This window comes from Nelumbo lutea, chromosome 2 (genome assembly GCF_056320005.1).
Source record: "Nelumbo lutea isolate HS-2025 chromosome 2, American lotus-T2T, whole genome shotgun sequence".
Classification (NCBI taxonomy): domain Eukaryota; kingdom Viridiplantae; phylum Streptophyta; class Magnoliopsida; order Proteales; family Nelumbonaceae; genus Nelumbo; species Nelumbo lutea.
Window position 1 is genome coordinate 63,080,877 of NC_142685.1, and position 12,747 is coordinate 63,093,623.

Here is a 12,747-nt window from a genome sequence, read left to right on the forward strand (position 1 = left end):
ACCATTCTTGACTCAACTAAATGAGAGTCCTAAGGCTAACTATGAGGGATCCTCAATGACTACAACATAGGGCCGGCCGGCTATATGGGTCCCATACTAACACTACTTGGTTATTTTCTGGAGGGTACACAGCGTACCTCCTTTGGGTCCGACCACTTCCTTTCCACCACCACTAGATTTGGCCATTTCCCTTTAACCTTCAAAAAAGCTAGGCCACAGTCTTTTCCATGCGAATGGACTTACACATGGATGCAAAGCGAAATTTGGTGCAAAATTTTGGGTCCAATTCAGATTTGCACTGCAATCCTTGGAGATTGCTTTCACTAGAAGCAAATCAATTACTTCTCTTTTTCTCAATCACTAATTAAGTGAAATTGGAAACAATGACAAGAATATCAAAGGCCAAAGGAAATATGATCGATGGTGCAAAGAAGCGTAGGGTACACACAGTGGTCTGATCCTACACCTACACCTACATAGTTCACATTAAAGAGGAGTTAATGTTAAGGATGGAGTAGGGTACACTTGGTCAATGTTTGGTTTGAAGAAAAAGGTAGGGAAAGGAAGGGCAAATCAAGGTTTGTAAAGGCTTACCTACCTTTCCCTTCTTTTCCCTACTTTCTCCTTCAAACCAAATACAGCCTTAAGCCCCTAAGGTCCACCGGCTGTCCCACAAAGAGTCTGTGGTTCAATGGGTTCAATTCTACACCACCTATCTCTGAAGGAGGCCAACTAAACCATCTTCATTAATGTAGTTCAATGGGTCATCCCCCAACCAATAATACAAGAATGACATAAATTAACTCCTTGTTCACTAAAGCATTGTTCTATTTTTGTTTGAGCAACTTTGTGTATGTTAACTATTACAAAACCCAAATTAAAAGTCTATGGCTTTCTATTAGTATATATTAAAACAAAGATGGCAACGTCAGAATGCCCTCTCCTTTCTCCCCTTATGCAATTGAGGTTTCTCCTTGGTTCCCTACCTCTTTCTCCTCAAAATACCATTCCTTACATTCTTAGCTTGCCACCTCAGCACCCTATTTTCCTAAAACTCTCTCTCTCTCTCTCTCTCTCTCTCTCTCTCTCTCTCTCTCTCTCTCTCTCTCTCTCTCGTTCCCAATCAACTTAATCATCTCTTCTCCTAAAATTTCTCCTAAATTATATCCCCCACGTAAAACTTCTTCTTAAAAATATCTCCTAATTTCATCTCTTCCCTCCCCCTATATATCTCTATTTATTTTTATCTCTATCTCTATCCACCTTACAAATACATGCATTTAATTTTTCATCAATGTATTGAAATATTAATTTTTACGCTAAAACTTTTATTGAAAATACTTGAAGTTAAAATTTAAGTATTGAAATAATATAGGTAAAAATATCTAATTGATACTAAGAGAAAAAATAGATAGTACAATAAGACAACTAATCAAAGTAAAGTAAACATTTAATAAATGATTAAAAATCTTATTATAATTATAAATAATACAATTATAAAATTAAATACATTTAGTTAACTAAGTAGATTTAATTATTCTTAAATAATAAATTTTACTCGTTAAATACTTAGTATATGTTTGGCATCGATGCTGCAGTTGCAGAAAATAGTGCTGTTGATGTTGGTCGGAACAATGCCTTTATTTTTGTTTGGAATCGTTGCTGCCAGGTAGGACGTTTCCTATAGCAACAAAAACATTTTCTGTTTGGTACCATTGCTCCAAGAAATGTTTTCAGCACTGGTACCCATTATCTAGTGCCACATCATTGCCCTGTTGGCAGCAACGAGCTGCAATTCCAGGAAACGCCAAATTTGGCGTTGCTCCAAGCCATGACTTCCCAATTTTTGGGGCATGGCTTGGAGTACCATTATTTATGGAAAAACGGTTCCAAACAAATGCCCGTTTCTTGGAGCACAGTGTTTTCCGATGTGGCACTAATGTGGTGCCATTGCTCCAGGAAACGGCAACGATGCCAAACAGCCCCTTAATTAATCAAGTAGAGTTGATAATTAGTTACTTAATTAATTATGGTTTAATTAATTAAAGTTAAAATATTACTCTTATTAATTGATAAAAAAGAAATTTAATAGTAAATTGCCATAATTAATAAAGTATTTAAATTATAACTATTGTTATTTTCATTACTATAAAATTATTTTACAGTAACACTAACTTATTATTGACAACTACTTAAATTATTAAGTATATATATAATTAATAAATATGGTAATTATTACTGGAAATTACCATAATTTATGCTACTTAATTACTTGAATTATTCAAGTAAAATATCAATAATTAAAATAACAATAATTTAATGATAAATTACTGTTAAATCAGTGAATTTACCATAATTTTTTTTAAGTAAGTTATTGAATTATTTAAGTAGAATATCTCAATAATTATAATAACAGTAATTAACCCCAACTAGGCCCAACCATTAGAATTAGGGGCCTGAGCCTGAGGTCAAGTTGGATCTGTCAACTTGAGCCCAACCCAGAACTAGAAATTTAATTGTTTATCTTACAACATAAGATATTTGGATTTGAGTCCTCCATTGTATCTCTTCCATGCTATTCTTTCTAAAATTAGATTAGAGACTAATAAAAAACATAAATAATTAATTGATGCATTATATAAATAATTAACGGATGCATTATACTTGGATTTTAAATGTGATTATTTTTGAACCCACATCTAAGTAGAGGGTGCAATTTGCTTGGATTCAATTAACTCAAGACCGGATCAACCCAAAAGTTTGGGCTTTTTTATTTTTTTGGCAGGGTTAGGTCTATTCCTTAGGTAGCCCAAACCCGACCTGATCATGTATATATTTATGCATTATATAAACATATATTTGCATAGATGCATACATATACACATACATTTATACCAAGTTTTGGTGTGGACTGATTGAGCAACCCAAACCTAGCTTGTGTCTGAGATAAACACAAGTGTATCAAATTTCAATATAGACTGAGCCCAGATTGGACAATTTAGGCTTGACCTTAAGCATGGGCCAGGCTTGGTTGTTAGTCCTAATTCTTAGCCCTTGGAGTTGGGCTTAGGCTAGCATAAACCCGTCCTACCCTGCCATGGACTCCTACATTTGAGTTGGTGTTGGGATAGATTGATTCCCCACTCTGTGAGTTTTCACTTTAGACCAAAAATAAAATAAAAATCAAATTCAAGCATATTTTATTTAGGTCACGTTTGGCAAGTCTTTCCGTGTGAGCTTCGGACTGTTTAGAAATTTGGAAATCTGAATTCTGGGCTTTTCCCGTTTGGTAATAGAAATGTCTATTGGGAAAAAGCTCCAACCCATAAAAAACGCTAACAACCCGAATTTGGGCTTTTTCAAGAAGCTTTAAATGAAACTTTTACAATCTTTTAGTGTCCCCTGTCTTATTAGAATGTGTGGCACGATACGCACACTTGGGTGAAAATGGGTTATCTTTTCACAAAAAAACTATTTGAATGTGTAAGTGGGACCTTCCAATGGTATGTGGGGTCTACCTTAGAAAAAGTATGTGGGGCCCACATTGAAAAATGTGTGGGTCTTATATACATGTCCACACATGGACCTCACATGCATGTTCACCAATGGAGGGCCCACCTTGTAAAATATATTTGGACCCCACATACATGTCCACCAATGGTATGTGGGGCCCACCTTGAAAGTTTATGTGGGCCCCACACACATATCCTCACATGGACCCCACATACATATCCATAAAAAGACCTCACATGCATGTCCACCAATGGTATGTGGGGCCTACCTTGAAAAATGTATGGGACCCCACATACATGTCCACCAATGGTATGTAGGGCGACTTTGTAAAATGTATGTAAGCCCTACGTACATGTCCACACATGGACCCCACATACATGTCCACCAACGGTATGTGGGGCTACATTGAAAAATGTGTGGGCCCCACATACATGTCCATACACAGACCCCATATGCGTGTCTACCAATAGTATGTAGGGCCCACCTTGAAAAATATATGTGGGCCCCACATACATGTCAACACATGTACCTCACATGTATGTCTATCAATGGGATGTTGGGCCCACCTTGTAAAATGCATGTGGGCCCTACATACGTGTCCACCTATGGTGGGCTCACACATAAGACATTCATATACATATAGTGCACATTTTCATCACATTACCAAATGGTCTTCTAGCTTTTATGGTATTTTTTGAAATCTATGAAAAACATTCCAAGATCTATTTGCAAAAGCTTAACCTGTCTATTAACTATCAGATCTATATAATAGATCTTCTGGAAAAGACTTACCAAACAGTCACTTAATAAAAAAATGCATGTGATGGCCTTGATGAGCTACCGGAAGATACAAGCAAATAAATTTTTTGTTTTCTAGTTCAAGTCTTCCAAGATACACAGAAGAAAAATCGATTGTACTCTCGAAGCCATTGAATCAAGAATATAAAAAATTGGAAAGACATTTTGTAATTAAAAATAAAATAAAAATACAAGAAAAGAAAAGAATGAAGTGACTCCAACATGAATGAACATGAATGAAATAATTAAGGAGATTTATCGCTTATATATATTAGAGGGAGAGTTGCTGTAGAGAATCTTGCAAAGCTGAAGAGACTGCATGCCAACCCTCCTGTGAAGGGTGTACATCATCCCAAAAGAATGCAGATTCAGGATCTTTACATACTGTATACTTGGCCACACCATTTTCATCTTTCTCTCCACACAAGTCTTTTGTAGTTATACCCACGCAGCATGGCTTCAATGGATTAACAAACTTCAAGCTTCCTGTTCAGTGCATCAAATGTTCTATTGTTACTAGTTGGTAAATGAAAAATTATGGTTTTCAAAATCGGACCGGACCGGATGGTTGGACCAGAAAAACTAGGAATCGGCCAGGTGATTGATTCCGTTTTACCTCAAAATCATTATTTTACCAAAAGCCATTGATTTGGTCAGAAAACTGCTATTTTGGGTGATTGAACCATTTGAACCGTGCAAGGTTTTGACAGTTTTTTTTTTTGTCAGAACGGACTGTTCATTGGGTTTGAACAGTCAGATCATTTGACCCGAGAAGCGGATTCTGACCAATTCATTGTCCGATTCGATTTTAAAAACATTGTGAAATATATAGATGGAAGAAGTCCTGATTTACTATAGAATTTTAGATTGGCCAACAAGTTGGAAAATATTAGTATAATATAAAAAGCTATATATATATATAATATAAATAATCAAACCAATGTATTGAGTATAACCATGGAAGGCTTTGTGGTTTGAGGCTTAATTAAAAGTATTTTGTTTTCAGATTATAATTCTTTTAATAGAAACTCCTACAGAATTCACAAAAGTAGGAAGGTCATAGTTTTCTTCTTGGTTGTTCAGCTGTCTTCTTAGTTGTTCAACCTCCGGCTAGAGAGGTTGTTAAGCCTTACTATTAAAGATATATAAATCATCATTCAAGCAAGTATTTCTAGTCAAAGTAGAGAAATCACCTGGATGATCTTTCTGTCTCTCAAATGTGGAGATGAATGCGTTATAGAGATCAAGAATTATGAATGTGGATTCGTTGGTTTCGTTATTCAACTTCTCCACTGCTTGCTGTAATAAGAGGTTGTGGAAGATTGATATCTTGTTATTTGTTTCATTGCATTGTTGATAAGAAGACAAGACTGAGTTTGCGGGAAGACATCCGAAAGGCTCAATAGCTGTAACTGCTACTTTCTTCACTCCCATGTCATGAATGCGCTTCATATTTATAGCTAGTTGATTAATGATGGATGCAGTGAAGTTCGACAAACCCTGCCATCAATGGGGTTAGTAAAAAATAAAGAGGTCTCGATGTCAATAAGTATATTTTCGAATTTCCTTTTCTTCTTCGATCGTAATTTCAGAACTAACTTGAAATAGTTGGGTTTGGTCCGTTGGCATTAGCTTCAGGACTTGTGCTTTTAAGATCCAACAAAACACAAAGTCCCAATTTCAGGATCGGTGTTGGGGCTTAAATGATTTTGGCTTAAGAATGGCAACGGGATGAGTTTGGTGTGGGGATCCTATATAGTCCCCATCTTCGACTCCTACATAATTTTTCTTTAGAGAATATATTTACTTAAAATAAAAGAAAATTAAAATATTATCTAGGACCAGGCCGGGGTGAAGACTCCACTCCTCATCCCCGTCAAGACAATCTTCATCTCCAACCCCATCGAGTCAGGGAGGCTTCAGGAAACAATCTGTTGCCAAACAACACTCTGGCTCATTTGTGGTCTGAAAGATCAAAAGCTAAATCTTTTCCAAACAGAGCACTAATTAATTGAAGTTGGTTGGAGAAACGGATCACCTCTGTGCTGCCATTCCTGGCAGAATAAGTGGTATAATCGTTTCCAGCAAGAGATACAAGAGCAACGGATGAATCTAGGTCAAGCTTGCTGTACACTCCATCATGGATGAGCTGTTGAAAGAAGTCGATTTGCTTGGTCATGGTGATGTTTCCGTCAGGAGCAACCACCGTATCAAACACACCAGTCCCTCCAAACGCAAAATTTATTCCATATGGACCATATCTCAGTCGGCTTGCCTCCATTTTCCTCCATGCTACTGGAGTCTTGATTCCAAGAAAAGAAGCTGTATAATGTAGTAAATTTTATAAAATATATACATAAATGGAAATTCAAGAAAAAATGTTGAACGAGATCAGATTCAGTCCTTACAAAACTTGTCCTCACACCATCCTCATTTGAAACATCTCCCTACATACACATTTTTTATTCATGGAGAGATGTTCCAAATGCTCAGCTGTTTAAGTGATGTGAGGACGGTGTGAGCACAAATTTTGTAAGAACTGAATCCGAATTCAGATAGACCTAATCCCTACCTTATAAAGTAAATATGCAGAACCAATTTCCAACCAGACCTATAATCAGAACCATCAGGTATGACCCAATTATAATCGATTCAGTTCTGGGTCTAATATTTCAGTTCCAAACCTCCAATTAATAATGAGTCAGAACTGGTCCATCCTGTCCCATTAAACAAAGAGTTCTTTAAGAAAGATCTATAATCGTAAACAATTATATTAATCGAGATAGTCGGATCTGATGCAATTATGCTACTGATTGACATCTTTGATTATAGGCATGATCCTTGCTTCCTACTCAATCAAAAACTTGTAATCTTCTTCCTTCTCTGATTATGAAAAGAGAAGGCGCTATTCTGGGAATTCTGATTCGAAAATTAATAAAAAAACCGAAAAATAATACGCTTAATAGAAGGAGAAAGAAGGAAATCTGAAATAACTTTTTTGAGTGATTTAGATAGGAAATTGATTAATATGAAATCTAAGGTAAATATTCCGATTCAACTATTCATACTTACTATACGGAATTAACGGTCCATTATTCGGATTTTATTGTATCAGTTGCTCGTATAGCAAAAAAAATTTAAGCAATTTTATATAGAGAGAGAGAGAACCCACCTACGTAGTCCGTTAGAACTCGGCCATCGGAGAAACGGCCGGCTGGTTTTCCGGGAAAAGTTATACCGTAAGGTACCTTCCAGGACCTAGCTACAGGCTTCTGATTATTCCCGGTGTCAGCATAAGAGTCACCGAAGACAAAAAGCTTGGACAGGCGGCCACCAAGTCGGCGGTGGTGGTGGTAGTAATGAGGTGAACTTTGAACTACTTGAATTCCTGTAAATTCACGAAATTAAACTAGAATAGCTTCAATCCATTGAAACAACAGAAAAAGGCAGAAGCTTTGTTCAGAATGCATAATTATCGTAGAAGGAGAACACAGTAAACGCAGCTGCGTTGGCATTACCTGTCAGAAGAAAGAAGAAGAGTAGATGAAAGATGGAAACGTGCCTCCATTGATTCTCCATGAATGGAAATTAAGAATCAATGGAGATAGAGTTGCCGAATTAATTTGAAGGCAAGAGGGAGAGTCTTCTTCTTTATAGATTTTCAATTTGAAGGCCTTCTTATTTATACATGATTTGGCTCGTATCAACTGACTTTTGTTCATTGAGTTAATACCGCCTTCATTGTACAGGAACGAGGAAGTGTCCTTATATTTTATATTATTTTGTATTATTTTGTATGTATTTATTCCAAACTGAGCCAAAAGTCTTTTCGGTTGGATGTGATATTAGTCCTATAAAGGACGTGCAAAATAGATACAATATTACAATTCAATTCATGAGAGGGCAGTTGGTTTATAGTCGGAATCAAAATCCATTGAAATTGAAACGGTCTATTCTCCTACCTGTTTGGTTGAAACAGGATTTGAAATCAGAACCAGTTGAAATTAAGGTTTTGCACTCTATATATTTACATTTGTACTTTCAAATTCAGCGTAATGGTTTCTCTATTTTATCCCAATAAACATTAAAATTCGAATGGAACATTTCCAATTCTAATTCCAGACCCATAATCATGCAAAGCAGACCCTATGTATGAGAATACTGGGTAACCATGAAATGCCACAACAAAATAAAAATCTATGTACCGTGTATGGATAACAGTGATTATGGGCTGTACTGGATCGGGCCAGTACTGTTATATCACACATAATATGTGTATACATTTTATTGTATATAAGGTTCAAAAAATCATTATATATCAGTCAATACATATCGTATCGGGCTCTTCCTGATTCAACGGCCTAATTCAGAGGATAGTTAGGACTTAAACCGGTTCTTTTGAACTAAAATAAAAAAAAGTAAAATATAAAAGAAAAAGGATCGATGCTGGCCGGTGCGCCCTACCAACTTATTGGCGAATATCGATACTTTGAACGTTTATTGTATATATTGTTTATATTATATAATATGTCTTAGCTTGTTGTATTATAATATTTATATATAAAATATAAGATAAAATAATATATATATACATGTTACGTAGACCAGGTTGGTTGAAAGCTGAACAAAGTCAAAATTACAAACTTGCCATTGTGAAAATTAGCATATTGAACAAGCACATAGGCTGCTTAATTACAAGAACATAGGCTGCTTAATTACAAGAACTAGATGTATAAATAAGAATAGTAGACTTAAACTCATCTACTATTGATATTAAAGTAATAAACTATTGATGATGATAATAATGGTGATGACAACGACAATAATGAAAACTATTGTTCTTATCTAATGGTGACCAATCATTCGTAAAGGGCCCAATTGGAAGGGTAATCTTTAAATGGATAGTTGTATCAACTTACATGGATTTTTTCCAATGAAAAGCAAGTGGGTCCACACGTGACCCAAATACAGTTACATGTTAGGGAGGGACAAAACCCATGCAATACAATAAATAATTAATAAAAATATAATTATTTATAAAGTCAAAATTCATTTAAGTTCAATTTAAAACATAAGAAAATGATAAAAATTTATCTAACAATTAATTATAAATAAAATAAGTTTGTCTTTTTTTTGGGTATTACATAGTGCATAACATAACAGGAAACATGGAATGGGGACAGAAAAGGGTGCATACAAGGTCCACTGATCTAAGTGATCTAATCTCATAGGGAGATATTTTCAAAATGCAGCTGGATGCAGCTCTCAATATGTATTCGCAACGTTTTTGCAATCAGGAAATCCCATCTTGATCACCATTTGTCAACATCATAATTTCATAGAGAAACAATGAATAAGAGATAGCGATGTTCAGCTGGGTTAATGCTCTCAGAGCTTTATTCAAAGGGTTTCTGCTTTCCAAAAATTCACAAGCCAATCCAAGCAGGCTTGAATCACATTTGTCAAAATCTTAAATGCAGTACCCCCTTCACAAATTAAACAAAGTCAACTTTATATAAGCAGAGAGAAACAAGTGATTCGTTTAGAGACTATGGATCACAAAATAAAACATAATATTTAAGGTCTTCATTTGACCAAACACTCAATTTAAAGCATGCCCTCATTCTTAGGGCAGTAAGATGTCAAATGTCACGCGCATTTATGTATTAATTAATTCAAAGGCCAGCATATATATATTTGGTAGATCTCTGGCTTAACCCAATGACCTCAATTCAACTTTTCACACGGTACTTACTATTCAACATGCCACATGATGTGCTTAGGGTATCATAAATGATGGAGAAGTACTATCAGTTTTGTTATAGTTAGCACGAGTTCATATTTTAATTAAATTAGTCGGAAGTTATTCTTGCTGCCAAATGTGAAGCTGAGGGAAATTTGAGATAAAGAAGTATGTTAGAGGTTTTTACAGTTATCCTCCGACGGTCAAGTTAGCTTAGAGTTGTAAAGGGTCTGACCAGGTAAGAGAGGAGACTTAGAGTTTAAATTCTGGTGTGTCTTACCTTAATGTGGGAACCCCTTTTTATAGTCAAAATTGCCTGAGAGGAGTAGTTGGGAGCAGGTGGCAGCAATTGGCAATGATTGGTGAGGGGTGGTTAGGATATGTCCGATCGACGCCATGTCTTAAGGTCCGCAAGATGGTCGGGATACGCCTGGTTGACGCCACATGTCAAGATCTGTGGGTCGGCCAAATACTCCTACATCGCTTGCCCCCCACACTCGACGTCGTAGCGATTGAGTTTGTTTGGTGGGTTGCATTGAGGCCTCGGCTCTAGAGCTCTTCTCAGCGTCTAAAGGCAACTGCTCCTCTATTCACCCTTTAAGTCAGTAAAGAACCATCTCGGAACGAGGGGTTGTGACCGTGGTCTGTGTGGGCGTAGGCTGTCCGTGCCTCACACGGGTGTTGATATCTCCCATCATATGTTCCTACGTAGGAGGGACACCATATGTCCATACGTAGGACGAGTATCGGGGTCGATTAAATGAGGCCATGTACGAAAAGGTGCAGCGGGTCGGGTTTGACGTATCCTTGAGCCAGAGTCAATGGGCGAACTAGCCCCGTCTCTTGCCATCATTTCGTCTCTCGAGTTCGGTTCGAGCTGTTATAGAGCACAATTTTTTTAGTGGAAATTTTTATTTACTATTCATGCATAATTTCCATATTCTAGACAGAATATCTATTAACCAGTTGATTTTGATGAGTAATCTATTTTGTTTGTCATACCGTATCAACACTAAGTTTATTTCTTTCTTATAGTCTCTTTTTCCTGCTTAGTTTGTGTATTTTTCATAATAATAGCATGTAAAGGACCTCTTTCTTTCTTTGCAACATGTTTCTTTTTGTTATATTTTTCGTTTCCATTCTGTGTGTTTTCAATTTAACGAGATCAATAAACATGGTAATGCAAATTTTTCTTTTTCATTTTAGAGACATACCAGTGTAACTGCCATTTTAGGTGAAGTACTTATGCGTTTGGATTATTTTATACTAAACTCAACTTAACTAACCCTATTTGATTCGAACTATTTGTCCCTCAGTACACAAACCCTCTTTGTTCCATGCACCAATACATAGATTAGCTACCCTATTTTATGTTTTCATTCAAACCCACTCTATGTCCTCTTCCAAATCAAATGTCATTAAACATTGTTCATTGTTTGGCATGCTAATTTTATAATTTGAGATCTGTTCATTGTAGTTTTGTTATGGTGCGCATTAAGGGCAGAGCGAGGAATTGTTTGTAAGGGGAGTCAAAACCTGAAGTGGATTGGGACGAAGAGGAGAATAAATATGGATGGACCCATGGGAGGGCAACCATTAGGGTGGGGAGTGAGAGGAATGGGGAAATTTACATGAAATACCATATTACAGTGGGGATTTCTAAACCATGGGGCGGGGGGGCATTGTCCCATGCCCTAGATCTTGTTGGAAGGAAGCTCACTCAACTCATATACTGAACAGGCTTATTTGCTTAAGTTCTAGTTGTCACTATGCATATCATAGAATTTAAAGTTATTTGTCGTGAATGCTTTCACTGACCACATGCTAATGCATATAGCCACATATGTTTAGAACTCATGGGATTAGGCAAAACCTTTACAACCTCTACAACTCTAATTCCTTGGTCAACTCCATTCTCTGCTTATTCATCATCATCTACTCTAGCTTTGATTTATCTACTTTCTCATACACTTCTCTACTTCATTCGTCAAATCACCCAAGTTGGTCCATCCCGCTATTTTAAATGAGGTTGTTGCAATGATCTGTAAAGGACATTGGGGTAGTCCAGATTATGTATTGTTGTCAAGAACAGATCATCTATGTAGTCGAAGAAAAGTCATTTGGTTTGGTGATGACACAATCGATTCAATGGTCATAAACTCATAATTAAGTCATAAGAGAGTAAGAAAGCTTGTGAGGCATTTAACGACTACAAGTCAATGCATAGTCAATCATAAAATATATAACTTTATCAATGATGGAAATGTAATACAAAGTTTAATGTCAACCTAAAAATCAAACTATTTTCTTTTTTCGGTGGTGGGTTAGTGGTTTGGGTCAAATTGCTTAATCGATGATATGTAGTTAAAAAATAAAAAAAAAATACAAGTAATCAAAAGAATGTTTCAAATATTTTATATTAATTATGTCAAACAAAAATTAAGTGTGATAAGTAAAAGTTATTTATATAATATAGATGAAATATATAATTTAAAACTTATGTGAAAAAAAAAGCTATTTTCTTATCTAAATGATGGGTCAATGATCCAACTTTTCAAAAAAAAAATTAATGATGTTATAATTGAATAATAAATATTTGCAAAAAGATAGAACACAAAAAATTAAAACGTACAGAATTTTAATTTGTCAAAAATATTTGGGAGCATTCCTAATGATATACATTCATCATATCA

General features: G+C 35.8%; 1 protein-coding gene across 1 annotated transcript; it reads right to left on the bottom strand.

Annotated features, from left to right (window-relative positions):
- Positions 1–4,361: 4,361 nt before the first annotated feature.
- On the bottom strand, positions 4,362–7,984 carry LOC148871147 (GDSL esterase/lipase At5g03610-like). The gene is made up of 5 exons (XM_088972730.1): positions 7,830–7,984; positions 7,484–7,699; positions 6,350–6,633; positions 5,505–5,811; positions 4,362–4,797 (listed from the first exon to the last, which is right to left on the bottom strand). Exons 1-5 carry the CDS (start codon positions 7,888–7,890, stop codon positions 4,583–4,585), a joined length of 1,083 nt encoding a protein of 360 aa, XP_088828856.1. The 5' UTR covers positions 7,891–7,984; the 3' UTR covers positions 4,362–4,582.
- Positions 7,985–12,747: the final 4,763 nt, after the last annotated feature.